This window comes from Scomber japonicus, chromosome 11 (genome assembly GCF_027409825.1).
Source record: "Scomber japonicus isolate fScoJap1 chromosome 11, fScoJap1.pri, whole genome shotgun sequence".
In the NCBI taxonomy this organism is placed as follows: domain Eukaryota; kingdom Metazoa; phylum Chordata; class Actinopteri; order Scombriformes; family Scombridae; genus Scomber; species Scomber japonicus.
The window spans coordinates 20,987,795-21,015,395 of NC_070588.1; the positions used below are offsets into that span (position 1 = coordinate 20,987,795).

The 27,601-nt window shown below is 38.2% G+C and overlaps 1 protein-coding gene across 1 annotated transcript; it reads right to left on the reverse strand.

The window, feature by feature from the left end:
* tmtops2b (teleost multiple tissue opsin 2b) lies at positions 1 to 27,162 on the reverse strand. The gene is made up of 4 exons (XM_053328417.1): positions 26,796 to 27,162; positions 10,245 to 10,570; positions 6,010 to 6,243; positions 1 to 216 (listed from the first exon to the last, which is right to left on the reverse strand). The coding sequence occupies exons 1-4, from the start codon at positions 27,160 to 27,162 to the stop codon at positions 1 to 3; spliced, it is 1,143 nt and encodes a 380-aa protein (XP_053184392.1).
* Between the last annotated feature and the right edge of the window lie 439 nt (positions 27,163 to 27,601).

Sequence of the window (27,601 nt, forward strand, 5' to 3'; positions counted from 1 at the left end):
TCAGGTCGGAAGCTCCGGGGGGTTTGTGTGCTTGCTGGCCGGGGTGCTGCTGCACTGGTGGAGGGCATCAGTGGAGATCTGGGCAGTGCAGGCCACTGTGTTGCTGTAGACTCTACGGTTGAGTTGGATTACTGTGGTTTTGGAGGGCATCGAGGTGTTGCCATTTTCTGCTGACCAGTGAGCACAGTGAAACAGAATGAGGAAACACCTGTAGAACTGAGGATGAGAAGGACAGAAATACGGTGTAAAAACATACCTACACAAACTTATTGAATCTTCAGTAGAATGAATGAACCCGGTTTTACACTCTCAGAGAGACTGGTGGTACAAGTCTGCTCAGAGTTTGAAGAAGTCAGGCTTTAGTGCACTTTCATGTTCTTACAGACAACTGGTTGTGCCGCTCGGGAAGAGAAAATTGTCCCCTTATAGTCTGCTGCACTGTTAGTTTATACGGCCCCTAACGCTCCAAGTGGTTAGTTTAACCTTTAGAGGTATTTTAACACATTAGTTGGAAAGTTTTGAGAGCTGCTCCCTAAAGAATAAATGCTTGTTTGGTGTTTCCTGAAAATCAAAAAGGAATGAGTCAAGATGACATCTATATTTTTTTTTTCACCTTATGCAAACTAAATCCATTTGCATTAGAATTCATTTGTACCCTCAGAGCAGGGCTTGTTCAACCCTGTTTGTTACACAACAGTGAGACACATTAATGAAGATGAATGCAGTAAATGAAACCTTTTTGTTTTTGAAAAATGAAAATGACTTTAAACAGAAATGTCCCATGATAGTGTGATATCTTACTTGAAAAAAATGTATTCATTGCCATTTGTTTTGTGGGATTGTGTCTAGCGAGCTAGCAAGGTTTCTAGTGTACATCATTACTAATGAGTTTATTTTGAATTATTCATATTTTATGTGTTAATATGTTTTAGAAGTTCTAGAAAGGAAAGTTTGAGGAAAATTAGGTGGTCAAACTTCTGGATCTTATTAAGAATAGGATGCAGGGCCAATTGGCTCACGAACAGAACCATCATAGTGAAAGCTGTAGCTAAGTAATTCAACACATGCCAGCATGACCAGCTTAACACACTGCAGGGAGAATTTGGCTTGGTTATTTATTGTGAGTTATCATGCTGGAGAACAGCCCTGGACAAGGATGTAGTGTGAGCAGAATAACAATTATCAGAGAGAAAATGATAAACAGAAATCAACAGCGAGGTACAAAGCAAGGTGGAATAAAAAAACAATGAAAGGTAACAAAATGTTTGCGGGGACTGACTGCTCTTTGTGATAGCAACATATCACAGTGTGAAATGTACCATGCAGAGCCTGCTGAGGCAGAAAAACTTGCCGTCTTCATATATTATGTATTCAGTTCTATTTTTTATCTTCATCTAAAAGAGGTTTTGCTGAGCATACATGCTCTTTTTCAGCACAACTTAACTTCACATTTGCACCCAAGAACTACCCATTGTAAGTGCATTCAGTCAGGGTTAACCCTAACCCTTACTTCCACCAAAAGTGTGTGTAGCAAATTGTCAGGAAGACTGTTTCATAATTGGATTTCCCCAACTGAGAATATTTACCTGCAAGTTAGGCCCAGTGTACTTTTGTAGTAAGCTGTAAACATTTTGTTTTACTTTGCAAGACCCTACAGTTACAATTTCATTTAAGTAAATTGAAAGATAGGTCAGAAATCAATCAAAGTCAATCCAGCACTTTAAGAATTGCCTGAATCAGCCAAAATTTCATGACCTAATTATCAGACTGAATTGCCATGCCTATCATGTTACGGTTGACGTGGAAACTGTGGTAACAGTTGTTAATCAATATTTCTGTATTTAACAATGGATCACATGATGGTCTGTTGAAGGGGTGGCTCATAGTGACGATCCAACAATGATCACCCAACTCTGCAGTTCCCCTTTGCTCCATAGAGCCTTTCAGCATCTTTTACTCATCGTTATTTTCTGGCTCAGCCTTTCAGCTCCCATCACCATCATTTGCCACTGTGACTACACTTGTGTTTTGAACTTAATATGATTTAGGGATGTTTGAAGGCTCCATAAACTAGTTGCTAGTGAACAAGCTTTAAAGTAAGTTGTTTTGAACATGAACACCTGATCTAATCTCTCTCTCTGTTGTCATTGCAGGAATCCTCATGATGATGGCGCTGTGCGAGCAGGTGCATGTGTACGAGTACATTCCCTCCTTGAGGCAGACGGACCTGTGCCACTACCATGAGCGTTATGTCGATATTGCCTGTACACTGGGTGCCTATCATCCCTTGTTGTTTGAGAAGAGACTGATCCAGCGGATCAACACAGGTCCTGAGAGTGACCTTAAGATGAAGGGACGGGTCACTCTTCCAGGCTTCAGCACCGTCAACTGTGACAAATGAGAGATGAAACCTGACCCTCTGTGGCATCACACGTACAGTACAGCCTTTTTTGGCTGACTAAGGGAGAGGTGCAATAAAGCCACTGGAGACAAGAAGGCTGGAGATTACAAGTTTCAAATTAGAGCGGTGAAGAACATAAGCCATAGCCCTTCAGGGAGGGATCAACATGGAGGCCTCTGTAAGAACTTGTTTTCATCAAGATGTTTCCCTTGACCAGAGACTGGGAGGAACAGTCTCCAAGATGGGTCTGAAAAAGACTCTGCTTTAGCTGAGCCACATTAGCTGTGGAGCTGACTAGGGTAGCAACAGATCTGTGTTTTGAGATAGACAAGTTCATTTTTAATAACTGGGTGTGTTTCAATGGTGTAATATCTGTGTTTTTCAATAGTTTGGGTGGTTCTCCACTTCAAGGAAATGCCACTGTCTATAAGGGTGGATATTTGTGACTTTTGTTCTTTTTCTACTGGTCCAAAGGGTTGTGAATAAGCAAAGAACTCATCCACGCTGAATGTCATAAACGCAACACAAACTCATGAATATACACATGCTCTTTTACATGAAACGAATGCAGAACACACAGTTTAAAAGGCAGTTTTAGTGTTAGACTGTTTTACATCTGCAGCAGGTTTGACATTCCTCTGATATCTTGGGAAAATCAGAAGCTGTGTTTTGTGCTGTCATGAGGTTTATTTCAGACTACTGATGTTGTTAAGCTCAATACTAAATCATTCTGCTGTGCATGCCAGCTAAACAACCAGCAGGTTGTCACTCCTTATACACATGGATTGCTCTTTCAGTGTCAACAAGCCTCTCAGTTTAATGCTCACACGAAGACACTGGTTGTTGTTTTTGGATTCCTCCTACCTGCAGTACAGTAATTGTAACTGAAAGCATTATTAAATCAAAGTAAGTAAAATGGATATCCAAAACAAACCGGTGCTCAGTACAGCCGTAACCCTGTGCCTAGTGGTCGACTGAACACTTTCCTTGGGTTGCCTTGTGACAGTTGAGATACATGCAGTGCATACTGTGGCGGGACTGCAGTACCATGGAGTTTAATTGCCAAGAGAGGTGCGGAGCAGTTGATATTGCTGAAGTGATCTGTATCAGCAGCCACCAGCCCCTGCTTTCGATGATCAGTTCACTGTTTATTGAATGTAATTTTACCACTGCGTTTTATGGCCAAACCCCCCCTCCCCCTCCCCCCCCACCTCCAGCTCACTGCTGAAGTATGTTCTGTGTATGTGCAGCTCATTGCAGGGTTATTTCCTTTGTTTGAAGCTCATTTCCTACAACTATAAATGTCTCATATTTCCTGAATCCTCTAATATTGGTGTGTACCTGTCCACAGCTCAGAGTGGAGATGATTATAAAAGAGGAATGTGAACTAGTAATAACATCAGATTTACTTCATCTCCGGCTAGGATGATTTTTTATCTTTACAGTGAATCAGTGCCACATCTGTGGCCAGGTCTAGAGGTATTTGTTCAGTGTGGGGAGCACGGTTGTTTGTGCTCTTTGCTGCAGACATGCAGAAAAATCTTGCCTATAACAGAGATTTTTGTTATTGCAAAGTGTGCTATTCTCTGAAATGTACTAGTGCAATTGGTAGTGGTTTGATATAAGATGTGAAAACATGTCTCAGAATGTTGCTTTGAGTTGTCTGATGTGTGTTGAGGAAGGTGGCTCTGTAGTAATAGTAGTTATAGTACTCGATTTTGGGCCTCAGTATTGCTTGTTATTGACTAGGACTGGGTATCATTCAGAATTTGTCAATACCAGTACAAATACAAAATCTGAGCTCATAATAAAACAACACACCTTAGAAAACCTTATTTTCTACATTAGATTAAAAAAAACAACTAAAAACCTTTATAGAAAGCATCACACCAAGTATTTGGGGGCATTTTTGATACTTAACTGTTGGGATGGGCTATATGGATCATTTCTTGTATCATGGTACTGTACTGTATATCATGTTATAGTAAATTTTCTTGAAATTCAATTGAGAAACTTCGTCTAAATATAAGCAGACGGGAATGACTGTGTTTGACTAATTCAGTGAATTAAATACATGACAAGCATTGCTACTTCATCACATTGATGCAAAACGTTAGTAGATTCAAAATTGGCATAAAACTGTTCTTATTGATTTACAGTATATCCCACTAAGGCCAAATACACCAAGAGATATCAGAGAGTGAGAAATAATGTTAGTGGTCTTGAGGTATACTATATATCGCCCAGCCCTACTCGACAGACTCTACTTGATGTTGTGGATGCATTTCGTTCATGTAAAAATGTAATGTAAAATGTACAGAGGTTTGATACCCAGCCCCAGTTTCAGATTGATTGATTGATGCCCAGTTAAAAGATTCTTGGAATAGAAACCCAATTAAGTCAACAACTGTTACAGAGAAAGCTGCAGTTTTTATTTTATTTTATTTTTTTAAGCTTAAAGAGATTCAGTATTCTTTTCAAATCATGCAGTTTTCTCAGCTCTGCTGTAGGTTTATGTTTCTCTGTTGAGATAAACAATCAAATGTTTTATTGCTTGTGATTGTAACACACTGAAGGTGCAAAAACACGGAATATATTGTACATGGATATTTCTAATAATTTTATTTACTTTCCAATGCACAGAGCATGCAAATCAGGATCAGGGCTAAGAGTCTTAAACTGTCTGTGCTGTACTGTGCTGCAAGTAGACACCATTGTCATTAATGTTGTGTGAGACGATTGTGTTATAAGATTTTTTTAAATCATTTTTCCTTAAGTGGTGTCTTGCAGATTTTAATGCATGCTTGTGGACAGGGAAATCATATTCAGCTGCGGTGCAGCTATTAGTAGTTTTCTTAGGGCACTTGATTAAGTGCAATGCCTTCTGGCAACGATAACTTCGCATCTTATTATTGTGCCAAATTCTATTTTTAATTATGTCTCTGTGAATGGGTTAAACATGGGATAAGGACTCAGTAATAGTGGAACTTCTAAGGTGCTATTGTTTATTTCTGAGATGCTTAAGGCAGAATTTAATAACATTTTTAATCCGGGTTAAGAGGACAATTTTACTGTCAGTTTTAAATAAAGGACATTGCACACAACTTTTAACATTAAGTTTATATTTGACCAGTGGTGAATGGTGAGATGAGAAAAAACTCTGTTCATAAAGTTTTGCCCTCACAGCCTCTTTCTCTCCACTCTTTAATCTTGAGGCATATTTTTTACATATTGTTTTTATTCAGTGGGAAATGCTGCACCACACTGCCTCTTAGGATTGTTAACATTTAAGTTTTATTTTTTACATTCCCCTCCTGCAAGTTCTTGCAGTGTCCCTGAAAAGAGGATATGAAAAAAAGAAACATCCATGAGTGAACACAATAAGAGTGAAGGTCATGTTTCACTCCCAACAGCCTTAGGGTGTTCCTCTTGACTTTGATTTGTCTTCTTACTACACTTGAACTGATATTTAAATAGACCATTTGTATGATTTCTGCTGTTGTAATTTGTCTTTTTTTTACTGTGTAAATAAAGCTGTTGTAAATGTCAAATTCTCTGACTTTTCATTTAGGCAGCATCAAACAATTACAAGCATGTTGTAAACTCACTTGTTTGTTCATAAGTATATAGATGAGAGGGTTGATGACAGTGCTGCTCTTGGCCAGCAGTGAGGGCACCACACTGGCCACGGGACTGATGATGTTGGGTGGTCCAAATGTCGCCATCATGGCCACAACACCATACGGCATCCAGCACAACAGGTAACAGGCTGCTGTGGTCAGAACCATGAACAGTATGTGGTACTCTCTCCTTCTGGCTGCAGTCTTTCGGATCTTACCCACCTGTGGATAAAGTCAGAGAGAGTTAATGATACAAAAGTAAAACCATCGATCTGAGATTGCTTTTGATAGTTTACATTCCTTGTTCCTTAAGGCCTCTCGACTCTCGAGTCCCCCTCCCCCCCCCCCGCCGTTTTTTTGTTTCTTTTGATTAATTTCCAACCTTCCTGGCAGATGATGATTTCATTGAAATTCAACCTTCAAAGTCTTGAACTTGAAAGCATAAAAAATTAATGCAACATTTACAAGCACTGAATCACAAACGGTCCTTATTTGTGCATTCAAGGATGCTCTGACGCTCAAAATTGAGAGGGTGATGCTGAGGGATGCTGAATGACTAACCAATGCTGATCATTTAAATATGAAGGAAATAAAACTATAATGAATGTGTTATCTGTCTTTCAGGGAAGGCATCAATTATAAATGTTTTTTTATTAGCCCCTGCTTTCAAGCTTGTTATCATGCAGCAATAACAAAAGCACTGTAAGGAGGAAAATGAGCTGTTATCCGGAACCCCAAAAGAATGTATGGATGTGTGATTGCCTCCTGATGACTGATAATTCTTTTTAAAAAATACTGTATTTAAATTCCATCCAGTTTCTAGGCAGTAGAGAGAAGAAATGGAAAACCGCCATTGCAATATATTCAGTACTGTGCAAATGTTTTAGGTGCTTTAGATGTCTAGATTCTTATCCATTATGCAATGTCATCAAGGAGGCATCTGATTGCTCCCAAGTATGATAATGACCCTCAACATAAAGCTAGAGTCATGAATAAATACCCTTACCAACAAGAAGAATGAGGATCTCGACATCAACAATGACCCTCTTCCTACCCCTTGTGCTTTGTTTGTATAGCCTTTAGCTACCCATTGAGTACAGAACACTCCAAGTGCCAAATGACATCACCTTGCTCCTGGTTTTATTAGCTATGTGAGGACAATATAAGTTGCAACAATGAAGGTCTTAAAACTGCATTTTTGTAGGTGGTTCTTTGCAAGACAGAGGCCCTAGGATTAAAAAATAATGCAGGACCATCCTTCTATTTCCTAATAAATTTGTAATTAATAAGATTACAAAAACCAATTGACATGCAGATAACGTGGGGCTTTTGAGGCCTCTGAAGCAGCTTCACAATTGGTGATTCAGCCTGATTTGAATGCAGTATGTCTGTAGTACGCACACAGAATGACTATTATGGGAAAATCCCCATATGAGTCTTTGTGAAAAATCGATGCAGAAGTTTAAAAAATCCTTTACACCATTCACCATGAAACACATTTAACAAATTACTTTCACTACTTGTCTCTTGAGTAATGTTTATTAGGATCCATCTAACTGTATGGTTATCCTAATCCAATTAAATGTATCTTAACACCCCTCTTTCGATCAATACACTCACAAATGGCTTTTCTTTAATCTTCAGCCCTCCTGCCTGTCTTCTGTTATTGTGGAAAATTAAGAGTTGTAGAGTTTTCCCTGCTCACTGCACATCAATCTAAAATGTCCATTCAGACCATTTTTTTTCTCACTCACACTAATGACAACTGGGGAGTAAATTGGCCCAGGACCAGCTTCAGAAAACTGATTGCACAAATGAATGAGATTGGACATTTCCTCAAAAAGAATTTTACTGGACCACTTTTTGATTCTGTAAATTCTGTGTACAGAAAAATATATATATATTACCCATCAAAGAAAAAAGCTTTACTGAGCTACATAATAATGACCCTAATGCTGTAAATCCATATCTACTGCCCATCAGTAAACTGTTTTAATTGAACCCTTACATACTGTTCAGGGTCAAATTTGACCTTTTTTTTGTACATTTGAGAGCTGTAAAAACACCCTATACACATTCTTTTTAGCCCGATTTTTGCTCATTTGACCCACCGTATAATAAAAAATGCATCATTTAAAATAAAAGTGTGCAGCTGATACACATTTTTATATTTGCAAATTTACAAATTTGACTTTTCTTCTGTAAGATTAATTAAACATTTATTAATGACTGATGGAGCATTTATGACTGTAAATTGGTGTAGAGACTTATGATGAGTCAGAATATGAACAGTATGTAAGGGTTAAAGATGCTGGAGCCATGTCCCTGCTTCACATGTCCTCTGTAAACCTTACTGTGACAGGATGTCCATGGTTTCCTGCTCATTAGTCACGGCTTTTCTAATTCTCTCTTTCTGAGTTCAAAAGATAAGGACGTACACGTAAAAACTGCAAAGAAACTACATGTCTTACCAGGTCTTCTGAATTAGGAATGGTTTGTGGAATCACAATTATAACTAAGTAATTGTTTCAAAGAGTGATAAAATGAAACTAATGGAATTGAAATGAAACTGTTTCAGCTAATGTGAGGTAATTAAGGTAATAAATGAAGAGCTCATTGTGAAAGCTGCTTATTGATACCACAACGTCATTCCAAACAGAGAATAAGATTTATTTAGGGAAGAGCCATCTGGCTCAGAGGAAAGGAGTCTGCTGATGACAGTTAAAGTGGGGAACGTTCTCCAATCAGGCCTGACAGCAGTGTCAACATGTACTCCCCCTTCTTAGAAGCTTCTTTTTGGCCATTTGAGTTTGTGTGTGTTTACTACTAATGATTTAATAATCTTTATTTGTATGGTACTTTAAATACTAAGTTCTGAAGTACATCATGAAAAACATCATCGGATTTAAACAGCTGAAGAAAGAAGGAGATGTCTGAGTGTCTTAGGCTTTGCCAAAGTAGCTGATCTTTCTGATGCATAATGCTGTGATAATCCCCTGCCCTGTAAACCCCCTCTACTCTGAGTGTAAATCTAAATCACTGCAAGAGCTTACTCAAGGAAAACAAAAGTCTCTCCCCAAAACTTTTTTTTTTGGTTCAGTACAGTCCGTAAGTTATTTTGGGAAGTAATACACATACTACCCATTCATTTTATCTCATGTATTTTAAAGATATTCTGTTTCTCAGTAGTCTCATGCCTCTTTATCTGTGACTGATAAGAATATCAACCCTTTCTGCAGCGCTGTGCAAAAGCAGTATCTGCTCTTTTTATTACGTTATAAAGCAGTCAGAAAAGACTACTGTTGATTGCTTTAGAGCGGCTACAGTAAGCCCCTTCCCCCGTCCTGCTTCACTAAAAACAACTTAAAGAAGTGAATTTATTTTATATTCCAAAGCCCACCAGCCAGTTTGTAAGCTAGTGTGACCATGGCCACACATGGTACCGACTCCGCTGTGATGGATATCTCCTTGACTGATGGACTGTCATCTAAACTTAATATTTACTGTTGACATATAACCAGAAAACCTCTCAATCAAACGTCATTGTAGTTTTGCTGAAATTGCATTGATGTCACATCGTTGCTTTGTGTCATTTGTCAACCCTAGAACCCTACGATCTGTTTGTGACATGTGTGAGATTTTGCAAGGGAGCCACTCATGGGCCATCCTGTCTAAGAGGCTCTTCTATGGGTTGAATTTGTCCAAGTGGAACATGTGGATGGTGGAACGGCCTGAAGACCTTTTCAAATGTATCCCAGCTTTCAACAATAGATAGCTGCACACGCTAACACAATTTGTCAGGTGTGTTTTCAGCTGTGCAGTCAATGGATGGAAATAAAAAACCTAAAATGTCTGGGAACCTAGCTCTAGCTATCACCCTTTTTCATTGTGGTGCAAGATTTCATCCATATATTCATTTTTGATGTGGTTTCCAAGGACATTTGGATTCATGAATCATTTTTTCCACCTCACAGACTTGACACCATTTTCAAATCATTGTAACTGAAATTAATTCAAGCTGACTGCAGCTGCTGTGAATCAGCAAAACTACAAACTTTTGGTTACCTCTCAAGCCCTGTGTTTGGGTACTGCAAAGATAATTTTGGTGTAGGGGCAATTAAAGCAATTTTTTTCAGCAAAAATTATTTACACACACACACACACACACACACACACACACACACACACACACACACACACACACACACACAGAGTCTCTCTACCTGTTTGACGGCCCATAGCAGCCTGCCATAGCAGTAGATCATCACCAAGACAGGTAGACCCAGGCAGAAAGTGAAAAGGCAGATGATGTAGGAATGCGACTGGGCTGTGTGAACCGTCCAGGACACAGAGCAGCTTGTTCCTGCTCCTTCTATGTCATAGCTGCTCCAGCCCAGGAGAGGGGGCACCGTCCAGAGCAAGGAGTACAGCCAAGAGCCCCCAACAGCCAGCAGAGGTTTACGGTAATCTGGCCCACGTTTGTTGTACACAGTCAGAGTGCTGTAGCGATCGTACGAGAGGATCACCAGAGAAATCAGTGACACAATACCTGAGAAAGGCAGAGGGGCGAGAAAAGACTGCTTTAAGTAATTGGCACATTGGAATACAATAGAATACACCTTTAATGTGAACCAGGGTGGAAAGTTGTCTTTGGCATCAAAAAAGACACACAAACATATGACATGTTGCAGAAAAAATACTAAGAGAGCACCATCAGAAACAGGGCACTATAAAATACTAAAAAAAGAGATCTTGTGGGACAGTGGCGTGTAAAAGACTAATATTATTGAAAATACTAAAAAAGTGATTGTGTGATTAGTGTGTCTGATCTAAAATAAAATGGATCACAAACAATTCCTCAAAATGTAAAGATAAGATGCGTAGTTAGTCCATGCACTCCAGAACAATATGTGGAAGTGTTTTCTGATCTGCTGCCCCTATCAGCAGGGCAACAGGGTTACAATAACAGTCATGTGATCTGTGATCTGTGTCATCACAGTTACAACAATAACACACTTGGGTACAGTTACGGAACGACCATAGTCACTGATAAGAGAAACCAGCAAGAGAGAAAATGAACTGCGGTTTGCCATTTTAAAATGTTCTAATCCCTGAAGTATAGCGGCTTGAACTAAACTCACGTAATTTTCTGGACAACTAGTTATACCATCTTTTTTGGCTGGACCAATGACAGACCAGCCTTATAACCCTGAATGTCTGTCACTGACTGATGAAGATACACCATTGGTCAGTCAGATAGTTAGAATAGTTACAATTAAAGTTAAAATAAATTCTCTTTCAAATCAAACTCCCCAAAATATGAGTGGAAAGTATTATTATTGCAGCTTTATTTATAACCCTTTTTAAAAAAAAATGTTACCAAATGTTGCTTAAAATTTCAAAATTGCAGATGAACATTTAATTAAAGGATTTAATTAAAGGAGTCAACATTATACACACTATACACCATCCAGCCATATACTAGGTTTTGAGTCTTGTTCTTGGAAGGACAGTCTCAAAATATCACACTGGGTGACAAAAGCAACACCATTCCATCCCCACTCTCCCTCCTCTTATCCCCCAGCTGATTCTTTCTTTGAAGCCCTTCATTTGATGCATGCTGAGACCTTCAATGTCACTCCACTTAATGATCGCTGAGTAATTAATTGGATGTGGCTCATCATTGCCAAATCCAACATGCACTTATTTTTCTCAGCATTTTTATAATACACTTTCATACTATTCTTCAAGGTATATGTCATCTTGTACTTACAGTATATCTGAGCTCACTATGATCATTTGACAGTGTGGCAAGAATAGGCAAGTATGAAGCAAAAACTATTTTTCTCAACTGGGGACGCAAAGTCAATTCAACTGTATAAAAGCAAAGCTGAAGGCCCTGCTCATCACTGGAATGCAATGAAGATGTACTCTAGCAGCTAGCTGCATACTAAAACCAGAGTTGCCATGAAACAGGCTTTACTGCAATGTTTAATAATAAATAAAATGCAAATTAATTATTTAAAAATCATACAATGTGATTTTCTGGATTTGTGTTTTTGATTCCATCTCTCACAGTTGAAGTGTACCTATGATACAAATTACAGACTTCTACATGCTTTGTAAGTGGGAAAACCTGCAAAATCGGCAGTGTATCAAGTACTACCGTATATATATTTATATACTATATATACAGTATGTATATATTTATTTACTATATATATATTTACAATTCATAATTACAGCTTGTCATTACATTGCATTATATTGCTTATGTAATATGAACCATTGGCCTAGATGCATGAGAATGGTGTGCTGCATGTGAAGGAAAAGAGCAACTTTTTGTTGAGACCATGATGATTATTTGGCCATGTGCAAACACAAGTGTTTTCTCAAGTGTTTTCAACACAACGTGTTGTCATGGCTACAATAAAAACCATGGAGTAAGGTTAGGGGGCAGGGTTTTTTTTTTTTAAACGGTCTCTCTCACAGTTGGAAGCAAGAAATGATCAGTGGTCTCCTGGGGCAAAGTCTGTCTTTCATGGGGGGACAGTCTCCTCTGTCATAAGCCATCAGGCTCAGTGGAAATTACATGCATTAGACCTAAAGTAAAACAAATTATTTTACCAGTGCCGTGACAAGCAGATACAGTAAATGCGATCTCATATAGACCTGGCCATGCCACTGCTTGACATGTTCAACCCTAACCCTAAAACCCATCTGCTGCATCTTCCTCTCTTTGGAGCTCTTGACCTTTTTCATGTTTCCTATTCCAAAGTATCATGACCAACATTTGCTATGACAAGTCTGTAACAACAAGTCCTTTACATTGTACATAGAAAGTGGTTATATTGCAGTAACCTATAGTTCAACATATTCCATAATTCCATCTGACATTTCAGGAATATTGGGTTATAGGGCATAACATCCTGGATTTCCTGAGATCAGAAACTACTCAAACCAGGCAGACAGAGGACTTGATGCATCATACATAAAGTGATGGAAAGAACTTTTAGAATACATCTCAAGCCAGGTTTATGTACTTGTTACATTTTACGCGTCATTAATTATGTTTTGTTAGAGGTTGAAGGCCCTATGAAATATAAGTTAGTGTCTTTAGCTTTTTTGCTGTGATGTATTTCCCAGTGAAACAGAGTATTTGTGTAATGTACGGTTACAAGATGGATATACACCAAATCCTTCACATTTGTTTGGACAGCTACACAGTGGGTGAGCCTTAGAGTTTGGCACGATACGGAGCTGCAGAGAGAGACAGAGTTACAAAAGACTGTTAGCTCCACACACAGCTCTTCACCTGTTGTTAGATTAGGAGGAGGGTGAAGGGGAGATGAATGAATTAGACCACAGTCACATTGTTAATACACACATTGTTAGCTACCTCAATCCACAGAGTGCAGTTTTAAATGACTGGTGTGGATAGTATGAGTCACCAAACAATTGAAATTGTTTTACAGGAAGAGAAAAGACAGGGACTGGACACCGGATTAAAACTGGGATAATGTATTTTTCATTTCATGGGGCCTTTCAAACAGAGCTTTAATAGCTTATCTAGTCTGTGTATGGATATACTATACTGTATGAACAGAAAAACACATGCACACCCACAGGCAGAGTTGATTGTTCACCAAACCTGCATGTTTTTGAACTGTGTGAGAAATGTAAAGCACCTAGTGAAATCACCCAAAGACATAAAGAGACGAGGCAAACTTTGTTCAAATCTTATATTTATGTGTCTCTCTCCAAATCACACATTTAACATTTTTACATAAAATGTTCCAGAAATAATTAATAGAGATAGAAAGTCTGCTGGAAAGGCAGGGTGTCAGGTGATACAGCCTTCACTTATAGAAGTGTCAGCCTACAGTATAAATGTCACTTAAAGAGACGTTAAGATCTATCCATAAAGAAAGATCTCTCTCTTTGAAGTTACTTTACCTGCAGCTCGCTAACAAGGTGGTTTGTGCATCTATGGTGAATTTTAAAGGAAGAAAAGGCAAACGTGCATGTGCAGAATCACACAAACTGTGCTGCCAACCCACTGTGATGAACTTTAACTTGACAAATCGCGTCTGACATCTCGTTCTTGCTCCTACTGTTGTGCAAAGACTTTCCTGTCCAGAAAAAACAACAGTTGTTTGTTCAAACAGATTACCAGCCTACAGTGTGTTTATGTTCAGCACCAAAGAAGAAGGAGGTATTGGGACATTTTTATGGCACAGCAAACAGTAGCACTGTGTAGCTTGCATTGGATGAGTGAGTTGACAGGTTGGTGTGCATACAGACAGCTTGATTTGAAAGCTGAAGACTGGGGATTGTATCTGGAATCCTGTCAACAGTAAATGCAGATCTTACACCTTAATCATAATGCCAGTAGCATGGCAATTCACCACTTTGGTCAAGAATGAGCAAACATGCTCTTATTAATACTGCATTCACGTCCTACGCAACACTAACCATTAAGAATATAACACCATAACCATTAAATTTGAGTTTAGTTATACTGAACTTCAGTCTTTGGCTGATCTGAAGTTTCCATAATTATTTGGATTTCAGGTTGGATATATTAGAGCTTTCAGAAAACTCCTCGTGTACCAGCAGTAATTAAAACCTGGATCTTGACGTGAATTCAGTTTACAAGTCAGAAACTCCTAATTATGACAGCTTTAATATGACACAAACATAGCATTACTCTTACTCTACCTATCCTCTTAATTGCAGGCAAAAAAGTTTGCATACATGGTTCAAAAACTCATGCATAGACCACTTTTAACAGCCCTGAGCCCTAAAGGACTTATCAGGAGTGTGTGTACTCAGTTCCGATGTCCACTCTGAGCACTAATTACTGAACCCTTACATACTCAACTCGACATGACTTGTGTGTAAGTAAAACCAGATTTAAGGCTTCAAGTGCTGTATGAGGAGTGGGACAACACCAAAATCACATTATAGAGACACTTCTGTGAACAGTAAAGTGTAGTAGTAGTATACTCAATTTGAGAGCCTTCTTTCTTCTTCAACATGGTACCATTAACAAATATATGAGTGACATGTGTTTATACACCTGTGGAGGATAGTTTTTATATCCTGCAAAGTCTGTTTAAAATGCCCAAAATGTGAAAGTCACATAGCCCTCAAGCACTTTCAATTTCATGAAAAGATAGCCCTGACTCCTGCTGGAACTAGGAGTGTGTATCAAACTTCCTTAAGGCTTGACATTTTAACTGGGCCATATTCTTAATGCTTCCTTATCTATTCTGTATTGACATTTTCATTTTAGTTGCCTAAACATGACACCTTAAATAAAGGGGCTGCAGATCATAAAATACTCATAAAAGGCACTGTAACCACATAATTATTCTTCCATGTCAGACATGTTACAGTATAGAGTCAAAACACTTTGGGCCTCATGCTAGAACCATTTGTATGAACAGATTTGTCCTTAATAGGCATGTACAAGTAACTTAATTCATAATTTTATCTGTACTTACAATTTACAAATGAAATTGGTCTAGACCTGTCACAGAGGCCATGAACAGATTATCTTCACAGGGGAGAAGCAATTATTTGACTTGGAATTTTATATCTATATTTATATCTGAATGAATTTGAAGTTGAAATATGATCATCTAAAATAAAATGCATAACTAAAGCAAACTTGATGCAAAAGTCTGTTCTGTATGATTATAGCCTACATTTCAGTAGTTGATAGGAAAGTCCTCTCACTCCAACAGCTGCCTCAGGATCTTTCTTCATCTTCATCTTCATCTTGCAGTCGACAGTGTGACATCACCTACTGTAGCCTATAATATTCTCTCGTCTTATATCTCCTTTATGTCTCTGTGGCTATCACATGGCTGCTCCACATCACAGACCACTTCAGAAAGAAGTTTGTTAGCATCTAACTTGATATTAAAGCATTCCTTCTTTATTTCTGTCACAGTACAGTGCTGGAAAAAAGGGCATCTTTGTGTCTCGATAAACACTGTTTTCCTGTATTTCCAATTATTAAAAGACTTGATTTAACTAATTTGGTTGGCTGAAGCTTCATATTGGCACGTAAGTCAACTTAATGATCAGTATGAACAGGAGGAATGATTCAAACAAGAAAAAACATGTGTCAATGTTCATTTGGGCACCTGACTTTTGTTTTAAGACAGACTTGAAAAATTGTGAGCCTGTCTTTGAACATATTTTGTGGTTACTGTTAAAGAGTAAGGTTCTTTCTACCTGGTCATTTTCAGAGAGGTGCCTGTATGTTCTGGGCTGATACAAGGCTTGACATATTCTTAGTATGTTTCTAGTTAACAAAACAAAACAGGTTGCTGTGTTCACCCATTCTGCTAGCTCCACCCCTATGTCTCTCTCTAAGGAATATCATTACCAGACTGAAGGAATTCAAATTTGTAGTTTCATTAAAAATAATGATTACAGGACTTTACATTTTGTAGTAGCATGGCAACATTTTTATTATCTTAATGTGTTTCAAGCTAGTTGTGCCAAAGACATCATTCACCAGCTGGAAATAAGCTAATACTATTACACAATGGTGACAGTCATCACCATTGACAGGCAGAGTTAATAATGGAATTAGTTTGTCTGACTGGAATTAATATGGATTTAATTTGGATGTCATCAACTATATCACAGCATTTGTAAAACATCCCGACTGAAAATGTGAATTCATTATTGTATAACCATTTAACTGAAAAAGAAAACACATTGCACAACTGCAAGCATTTCTCTTGGCTTTAAGAGTTACTTTCTGAAAATCCATTGTGGTAAAATCTATCATAAATGAAAATACAATGAGGTAATACTTTCATACAAAATTACAATGACATAACATGACAGGACAGAATAGCTCATTAATACTACAGTGAACAACTACTCCACTCAGTTTTGTGTCTGTGTGAAACATGAAAAACAAAGCAGTACATTCCCACCAATCAACTCTGTATTTTACTCTCATGTATCATAATTAGCTTTAATTGAATAGCTTGAAAAGATAAGGTTGTTTACCGAAATGTGACTGATGGATGTGCTGTACTGGCAGTGCCTCCTATTCTGCCGAAGGGAATCCAGCAGACAAGCAGTTTTTATTCTATATTTCTGTAGCATCTATTTATTCTCACCTCAGCTTTACTGAAATTATTTTTCAACCATCTGCAACGTTCATGTTTTAGCTGCTTAAAAATACATGACATGTATATTCAACACATCAACATTTCATCATGTCTGGACCAACTGTGTTAATGAATCTATCCAATAAAGGAAAACTGAGCACCCTGTTGTTTGAAGTTCCTACACCGTAAACTGTAAAAGCTCCAACAATCTGTGCAAAAGGATCTCAGGTGATTTTCCATAAAGCCTGCCTGCTAGAACCTGCTAATAGTTCCATGCTGCAGTAAAAGGCATAGATGTTTATGTGTATAGCATGTTTTAATGTAAAGTTCTTTGTATTTTATCTTATGCATGATTTTTGAAACTATTATCGTAATTAGTAGTAGTAGTATTAGTTTATAAACCAATTCCAAGAGACAAGGAAGTGATTCAAATTCTGTGATTTGATTGAGGAGATTCTGTAAAGACAAATCTTGGGGGGGATATTTGCTCTCATTGAAACATTCACTGGATGACAGGAAACAAACTGACAGAGAGGGACATGACATGCAACAAAGGTCCATGGTCAGAGTCAAACCAGAAACACTGGTGTTACATAGTACATATCTCATCTAAAGGAAATACAACAGGGTGAAGGTGGTGGTTGGGAGATTTATTTAAAGAGAATGAAAAAATTACCTTTTCTCTTATTAAATGTTTGCCTGACATTAAGTTTGAGTGAGGGTATCTTCATGTTCTTATTGCCAGACTCTCTGTCCCTCAAGGCAATTATACCTCCTGAATTCAGTCAGCTTCGTTGTCCCACATATGTACAAGTGTCCGTGCAATATATGCAAGTGGCATCTAAAATATTTTTTGTTATGAATTGTTTTCATTTTTGGAAAAGTAAACATTTTTCATTGTAATAACAAGCAAAAAGTATTTGAGTATAACTACCCCCACTAGTAATGAAAAAGGTCATCCCTCCCTCTCACCCATGTGGCAGCCAGTTCCCTTGCCTCCTATCCTTCAGTAGATCTACATTATAGTACCTAGATTCAACAATACAGCAAAGCGTACTTAGATACATTATAATTCCAGACTTGTACATATTCAATCTAGCAACTATTTCCACATCTGCTGCTTCAGAGACCCATGCCTGGGTAGTCTCTAGCCCCATGCATTCTAGCTATAGATAGAAGAAAAGATATAACTGAACAAGGGGGATTCCACCTTGGAGCATCCATGTTTTTTCTTTTCTTTTTTCTTGCTGCTGCAGGCCTACAAGTAAAATATGGATTAATATGATGTGCCCAGAGACTGCTGTGCGTGTTCATCCTGAACTGATGGGGGGATGACATTTTTTTTTCTTTTTCTTTTTTCTTTCTTTTTTTCTTTCATTTTCCTCTTTTTGGTGTGTGTTCTCTTATTTTCTTTTTTTCCCTGTATGCTTTGAATGTTGTTACTTTGTATTGCATTTTTGTATAATGTGTGAACCCCAGGAAGAGTAGCTATTGCCCAGCGCAATTGCTAATGGGGATCCTAATAAACAAACAAACAAGATATGAACTTCAGAGGCTGACAGGTACAATGATGAGGTATTGTTAAAAATCAGAAATCACTGGGGAGAAGATGTTACTTTCCAAAATGAAGCCACCCCAGAGCACTCCCAGTAAATATGCATGAATGAGCTCAAAAGGCCAAAAGTAATTAGATGACAGATAGGAGAACATCTAAGCCAGGTAACATTAAGTGAAAAAGTTTGTGATTAGGGTTTGAGATGTGCAATCCAAATTGTTCCAGACAGTAAACCTATCAACCTCAAGATCTCTTTCCCATACCGGATAAACAGCAAGAGGACCATAAGAAGAGTTCAGTAAGGTATAGAGCTTAGAGGCAAAATGTCTTGAATGAGCACTTACGTCCAACGACACATGGGTGTTTAAGGAATGTCCCCAGGGTACACTATAAGCACACATGGAATATCTAAATTGCAGATTAAGAAAAATTGGGGATCAAGTAAATTGAATGATATTCACAAATCATTTAACATTCTGAGACCTTCCTTATTACAGATGTCAAAGGAAATGGAAACAGGATCCTTCTGGTAAGACGACCAAAATTGTGGAAAATGGGACTATGGGTATACCTCTTTACTGAGAATGAATGGCTTTGTGTACAGTGTGCCAAGTTGTTAAAGGAAAGACTTGGTTTAGATTTGGAGTGTTAAGGAGAAAGATTAAAGTAAACTAAGTCTTGTAAACAATGAGGAGAGGTCTAACAAGATTAACCAAGTATACATCTTCCTTCGAGCCTGCAATGTTGCAGAGTTGACAATTTAAAGCAAAGACATTTGGCTCTGAATTTTGAGATTAAGCCATGGATCTTATCCCAGTAATCCTAGGGCTATCGAGGGAGTAACATATTTGATTTGTTAAATATGGATATTTATAATAGAAATACATGCTTGTGGGCAAAATGGGAGAAAATAATTTTTCCATCAGCTTCCAATCTACTTAAGATACCCTCAGTGAGGGGAAGATATCCACACCTTTGTATTTGAAGGACTTAACCACTGGACTGTGAAAAGATATGGTGGAAGGGACAAGAAATGAGTTGAGGAGAAGTGGTGATGACTTACTGTAGACCAGTTGATTTTATTGATTGTCACAACACTAGATTCTTTTACAGTGTCTAAGATTGTCTATATACAATAAAATATCATTAGTAATTAATATGTGATGGTGATATATTATAAAAGGTGATGGGGGAAATCTAAGGGTGCTGTTTTAATGTTCAGGATAATAACTTGCAGCAAAAGAGCAAATAATAAGGGTGAGAGGATGTGTTTTCCAGCCTGGACCCCTTGAAATGGAGAAAGCAAGCCAAAATCTATCTAGTACTATCCATAAATGTTCCATTCCAGACAATCGCCAAGCCTGTTTAGCATCCAATGAGAGTGCACAAGGTTAGGCAACGATGCAAGATTTAAGTTCTGCAAAAAAGGTTCACATCTGCCTTTATTTAGGGGGACTTCAGAAGAATACAGCTTTGAATAGTAGTTACTGAATTCACTGGTAATTTCATTGCGTTTGGAGGTGGTATTGTGAGAGTGAAATACTGGAAGATTCATCATTGGGTCTCAGTATGTGAGCAAGAAGATGACTAGGTCTTGGGACCTAAAGTTATACTTTCTCCTTGTCTTATGGATAAGAAATTTAGCTTAGTAGGTCTTTTTAGTAAGGCAGGTTTGACCAAAATGGCAGAGTGCTCAGACAATGGGCAAGGAAATAATTTTGCACAATGTATTTCAGAAATGTGTGGGGAAATGAAAATGTAGTCGTTGTGTGAGTAGGATGTATGTATGTTGAAGAAGAAGCAGTATTGTCTAGCTGAAGGGTTAATCACTCTGAACCCATCTATTACGTTTTAGTCTGAGATAATAGGAGACAAAGAAGTTGATGTTGAGATTTGGGAATGGGAACACTGTTCCTTTGGATTTAAGTGATCTAAACTAGGATCTAGGACAGCGTCCATGACGAGGGCATAGTCCTGCTAATCTCCAAGTGTCGCAAAAAGGTTATTGAAAATGTCTTCATCACATTGGTTAGGGGCGTAAACAGGAGTGTTTCAAAATGATAAGGGAACCACAGGTTTTGGTTACAAAAGAAGCTGATGCTGCTACACAGTAGAACCTATTAGTAAAATAATGCACATAAGCTGCCTTAAGATGAGACTCCTGAACAAAAGCTATGTCAATATTCTTCCTGTGGAGGAAACGTAAACAGGCTGGGCAATTGGTTGGACCATTTAACCCTTTTGTATTCCAGATGGCTAACTGTAGAGATGTCATGAGGGTAGTTGGTTATGTTGAGCAAAAGTACAAGCAACCATGATGATCAACGATTGGCATCATTATAAAGAAGAAAAGAAAATAAATAGGCGTTGATGAGTGTCATCATTTACTGCTAAGCTTAAGTAACTAGCAGATCTAAATATCGTGTAAACAATTAGCAAGACAGTCATTAAAATAAGGCGAGTAGAGTTAAGTAGAATTTGTGACATTATTGAAGATGTAGATAAATGAACAGGGTTGAGAGCAGCAAAATCATTACCAGTAACACAGCAACACAGGCAACCGGAAGTGAGACAATGTGCTTACCGCAGCATGTCAGGTCACAACTTCATCTCAACAGAACTTAATGCAGCATTTAGATACCTTTGAATTTGTATTACTTTGATAATAATCATGACATAAAATCACTTCAGGGAACAGGTACAGTAGGTGAAGCTGTTTCACTTGTTACCCACATTTAATGAGACCAGGTGAAAAACCAATGCTACCTAGCTAGCTGTTACAGGCCTATATTAAATTGGGAGTTCCTTGACTTTTCAGTTTGTTCTATGTATTGCCCTTTCAATGCAACATCAACAGTCACTACTTTGACTTTTAGCATTATAACTGTTGACATAATTAACTAACAAAATGCATGCAAAAGGCATGTGGTCAGTGTTTTTTCAAATTTGCGGTCTGGTCATTCTGATGACAGATAAGTTTCTATGAATGAAAATTGAGAACCAGTTCCAGTTGAGAACTGGATCCAAATTGTCCAATACAAAGGTATCATAGGCCTCCAACTTTATCAACTCCTCCATTGATGCCCAGACATGTGATGTTGACAGGAAGTCAGTGCAGCCTCTAGACAGCAGTAACAAGACCGGCTGACCAACACACACTGCAGTATTAAAAACCTTAAACCAACTCTGAGGTGAAAAAAAGAAAAGAGAACAGAAAAAAGAACTCGGTGCTCAGTCTGGACTCAGTGTCTTGGACAACAATGGCTTTCCAGGGAGCTATTGGTGAAGCACAGAGGCTGTTCTCTATTGCTGGTGAAATGACATTAATAACACAATGGATCATCCCTCCTCTCGCTCATTTTGTTATTCTCATAAAAGGAGACTATATGATGCTTTCAAATTAATTAATTAATTGATTAATGAAGTCAACTTTTGGTTGTGGACCATTTATCTTATGTACCAGACAGTTATGTTTCATATACTCATCAGCATGCAAGGTCATTGATAAACAGGAAACATAGGAAAACAACCCCTGTGTAGGCATTCTTTTTTCACTTAAAAAATTCATCAAAAATTTGACTGATAAGCAGAATCAATAATGGAATAAAATGTTAATAATTCCCATTCCTAGAAGACATATGCCTGGTCTCGTTAATGTTGAGTCGAGTCCTGTATGTAGTTTAATGTTGGAGTCATTAAATCCCGGTTCTATTCATAAAATATCCATCCCTCAATCAATATGCTTTTGTTAAAAATTGGTGAAACATCACATTACACTGTGAAACATGATACAAAAAGAAATACAATAAAACATACACTGAGACAAGCAGAGGGTGGTGAAACTGTGACAACAGGAGGAAACATTAAAAATAATAATAAAAAGAGAGGAAACAACAAAGAGGAAAAATATATGAACAAGCATGAGAACAGTACAGTTTATATATTGACATTCCTACAACTAGTCTGTGTGTATGTATGCATATGTATGTATGTACAGATAAAAATAGAGTCTTACAGATCTGCATTTATAGCATTATATCTTAATCTCTCTCTATCTCTCTCTCAAACACACACACACACACACACACACACACACACACACACACACACACACACACACACACAGACAGACACACACACCTTGAGCCTTACAGTGACAGCTCTGATGAAGAGTTTTTGGGACTCAAGTAAGCTCACAGCTATACACTGTATTAAATATGTAAAATGACTGTCTTCTTTTAAAAGTTTTAATTGAAACTCATAGCATAACCTGAACCTGGTCTGAGTTATTATACCGGTCCAGTTCAGTTAAGCAAATCATGACCTCACCTAGGTTTACCTACCATTAACCCGACAGACTGCTTCAGATTTAATATGTGCAATTTACTGCCTGTAAATTGGAGTATAAACATATGTGTTTATAAATGAATAGCTACTGGTGCATTCAAATAAACCAGTCTTTAATGGAAAAGTGTTTTTCCCAGCATGAGGTCCTATACAGCTGTACGGCTTATACAGCTTTTTTATGGTAGCCTATATTATATTCTATTGAGTTTAACAACCTGTACGTGCAAATGCATATTTGTGCATGTATGAAAGTGTATGTGTGTATGTGTGTGTGTGTGTGTGTGTGTGTGTGTGTGTGTGTGCGTGTGTGTGTGTCTGTGCGTGTGTGTGTGTGTGTGTGTGTGTGTGTGTGTGCGTGTGTGTGTGTCTGTGCGTGTGTGTGTGTGTGAGAGAGAGAGAGAGATTTAGACATACAGTAATGCTATAAATGCAGACCTGCAAGACCATATCAATTCTCCACTTGTATCTGTACACACAATTACATAGACACACACACACACACACACACACATATTAATTTTTCAATACACACATACACACCACATTGATGCCCATACCAACACATCCAGGTCATTTTAGATGCACTCACATGTTTCACTGGTCTACTATGCTTCAGGATTAGCAGGACTGGGGAACACTGCATTGTATTCTCCCATAGGCTAAATACCACAAAATGACATGATCTGGTGACAAAAACAACAACTACAATTTAGCTGCAGCCATAAGCTGAACAGCACAGTATTTTTATTTTAAAATTTGTCTTAATAACTTGTTACATTTGATATACACCTGTCGTCTCAATTAATGTCAGTGAGAACTGGGATGCACTTATAGTGACAACATGGCGCCTGTAATTCACGTGTTAACCCTTGAACCAATCATGGCACAGAACGGATGAAACGGAGTTGGCTAAACTCTCTCTATCAACAGCTCTGATCTAGTCCTCTGTGAATAAGGTAAATGTCATTGGGTGTGTAGGGAGGCTTCAGTACATTTGGGTTACATGTAAACTGAAACAATACAAAGTGTCTTAATTAAGTTTTTCTAGCATGACTAGATTAGTCTGCTTTCCTTTTTTAGCAAAACTGTTTGACAATATTAGAACTGCGATGATTGGTTGATTAGTTATTTTAAATAATCGATTAATCATTAGTAATGAGTAATTCATGCAGACCAATCAGCTTTTATAAAAGGGAGATACACCGCTGATAATATCAGGAGACTTTTAAACATAATAAACCACCTAAATATCAGCCAGAAGCCTTCTCTAATTCTTTCCTTGGATGCGGAGAAGGCTTTTGACAGGGTTGAATGGCCTTTTCTCTTTTCTGTCCTGCACCATTTTAATTGGTAGGTTATAATTTTATAGAATGGATCAAATCAATTTACAAAAGTCCTAAAGTAGCTGATATAACCAATAACATTTCTTCTGCCTACTTCTCTTTAACTAGAGAAACCAGACAGGGATGTCCTCTATCACCTCTGCTCTTTGCAATGGTGATCGAACTGTTGGCGTCACATGTAAGAGACAACTTGAACATCAGAGTTACCTTGTTATTTATCTACATCATTTCTTAAATCTCCGAACAAAAATATTTCAAAATTCATCTGCAATAAAAAACCATGAATTAGCCTATCCACTCTCATGAAGCCAGAATCCATGGGAGGTCTAGGTCTCCCCAATTTCCAGTATTATTATTGGTCTGCTCAAATGCTAAACATTGTGTTATGGTCGATGGGAAGACAGGATTCTCGATGGATCCAAATTGAAGCCAGCATATTCGAATTCGACTCGTTACCCTAGATCTCTCTTATATTTATTCAAAACTTCAAAATATTAGAAAATATTGATCAATATTTTACTGTTTTCAACACACTTTTAGCTTGGAAGGACTGTTATAAAGATAGATAAAGAAATGGAGGGTTGGGGGGGGGGGGGGGGGGCGGGCTCTCCACCAGATGTCACTGTAGTGCAGCGTCATGTGCGTTACAGTCGAATGTTCATTAGCCTAATAATTATTCTCAACCCCTGCTTACTTTATGGAAAGATGAATCACCTCCTTCGTTTGAAGACCACCTTACAAATTTGTTTCCCTTAGAGAGACTCACATTTAAGACACATGTATGTATGCATGTATGTATGTATAATTTAAAAAAATGATCAAATAAAAGTAATGAGTAATCTTCTATTATAGTAAACTCAAAATATTTGGTTTGTGGACAAAAAAGACAACAATTTGAAGACCTTTGGCTCTGAGAAACAGCGACTAACATGTTTCACCATTTTTTTGACCAAACACTAATCAATCAATCCAGTAAATAATAGGTAGATTCATTACTGAGCAGTGTCTCCAGCCAGTCAGATTTTAAATGGAACATTTCTGTCTTGAGTGCAGTTGCATTAATGTGCCCTGAGGCAACATAGACATCAGTACAACAACATTTTCACCTCCTAGATATAGGACATGAGACCATATGCCATCTTGATACGAACTGGAAAGTTCCAAGTATCTGTAGCTCATTATAAAGATACGTTGGCTGTTGGTTACATCTACAAGAATCAATTAGTAATTTCCTTTTACTTCACAGGTCAAAGGTCATGTGATTTAGACATTGTTAGATTAGATCAATTTCATTGATTGTCATGCCACCTTCTAATGGATGCACTGACAGACTGTCACTGAATGTTGGTTAGAATTCTTCTCTGTGTGACAAACAGGTGTTTCAGTCACATATGACAACATAGACACCAGCATGCTTCCTTGCACAAAGGAGTTTATTCACATAAGGAAAAGTGGACCTTTGCCCTGAACAATCAGCTTTTACTTTAAAGGAAAACCTCTCATGTTTGTTTCTTTTTTTAAAGGGGCCTGTGAGAGGTCATTGTGATGAGGTAATATACTGCACAAATCTGACATTTCATGTTCTGTGGAGGATTTTGTAGCTGGTTAAAAAAAAGGTCAAGGCAAAGTGAATGGTGCTGGTTGGATAAAATGCATTTGGTTTGTCAATCTTGAACTTTTAAATCATTATAAAAGTGACTGCTCATCCCCACAGGCTTTCCATCTTATGCACTTAAATTTAGATTTTCTTAATCCATGAAAACATTTATATGTTCATGACAACTCAGCTGCCACTTTAAATGCACCAGGTTCAGGCTCCTTTTGTGCCCTTTGTACCTCCAACAAAGAAGCAGCTGATAGAAATAACATTATTCTTGTTTATCTTCAATTACCTCAGTAAGTAATTAAACAGATGGGGTGCAGAGAGAATGCCATGCTCCACTGTGTGCAACATTAATGCATCAATCCCCATCAGTCCCCACAGTGCCTGTTGTACTGCAACCTCATGTTGTACTAAGATTATATGCTGTGAAAGTATGGAAATATGTCAATTGTCAGAGATTTGAGAGTTTTTTTTTAGTTTTTTTTTTTAGGTATATACGCATTTAATATCTGGTTGTTATGAACTGTAGACAATGTTTTTAAAACCATGATTCGTCCCAATAAAGGGCTGCCTTTTTCTGGCAATCAAGTCAAGAGCCCTCTTTATTCATCTAGGTTCCAAAATTATTCATAAGGAAAAACAAACGTCATTTGGTATTTGAAAAGAAGTAGGCGCACTCTGTCTAACAAAGGGATAGCTGCAATTACTTTCCTCAAACATATGAGTGTGAAAAAGTGTTTTTCTCAGGCATCTGCAGTGTTTGGAAACGTAACTGAGCTTACCAAAGCAGGAGTTGATGAAGCCGTACCAGCTGCAGCCAGCTGCACCCAAGAGCCACTTTCCACGAATACTGGAGGCGAAACTGAGAGTGGTGCCGAACAAACACACCAGCATGTCGCTCACACTGATGTTTAGGAGCAGCATGTTGACCGGTGTTCGCAATTTCTTGAATTTGCAAAAGAGAAGCAGGACAACGAAGTTGTTCAGGAAGCCGAAAGTCATGATGAAGCCCAGCACCACGGACAGCACTACGAAACCCGTGGGGGAGAGCTTCCCCCTTCCCGCCGGCATGTCCTCCAGTCCCCGATCATCGCTCAGGTTGAAGCTGTAATTCAGACCATCCTGACCAGAAAACATCCTGCGGTCCATTCATCAGAGCTTCTCTTTACTCTGGAGCGTTTTTGGTAGTTTAGACTGGTCACATTGCTTACTTCAGTTTTCTATGCTCTTTTTCCTTGGTGACATGCAAACTGTGCGCTTCATGTTGTTTCCACACGTACATTCCTCCACTGACGCTAAGCGCATGTAACTCGCACCTACTTCCTTGAAAACGGTATGTGAGCTACAAATAATACATTATATACTAACCATGGAGTCCCACCTGTTACCTAAACGTGTTGCCTGCCCCCTGCTCCAGACTCACCACATTTCAGTGAGCGCATCAGCTTCTCTCTCCTAATACTGTTATGACAGCTTTCATCCCAGTTTAGGCAAGGCACAACCTTTTCCTAGCTATAGAAACCGTTATTGTTGTATGTTTGTTAGCTCTGCCATCTCCATGTCACCATGTTTCAAATAATTATAATCC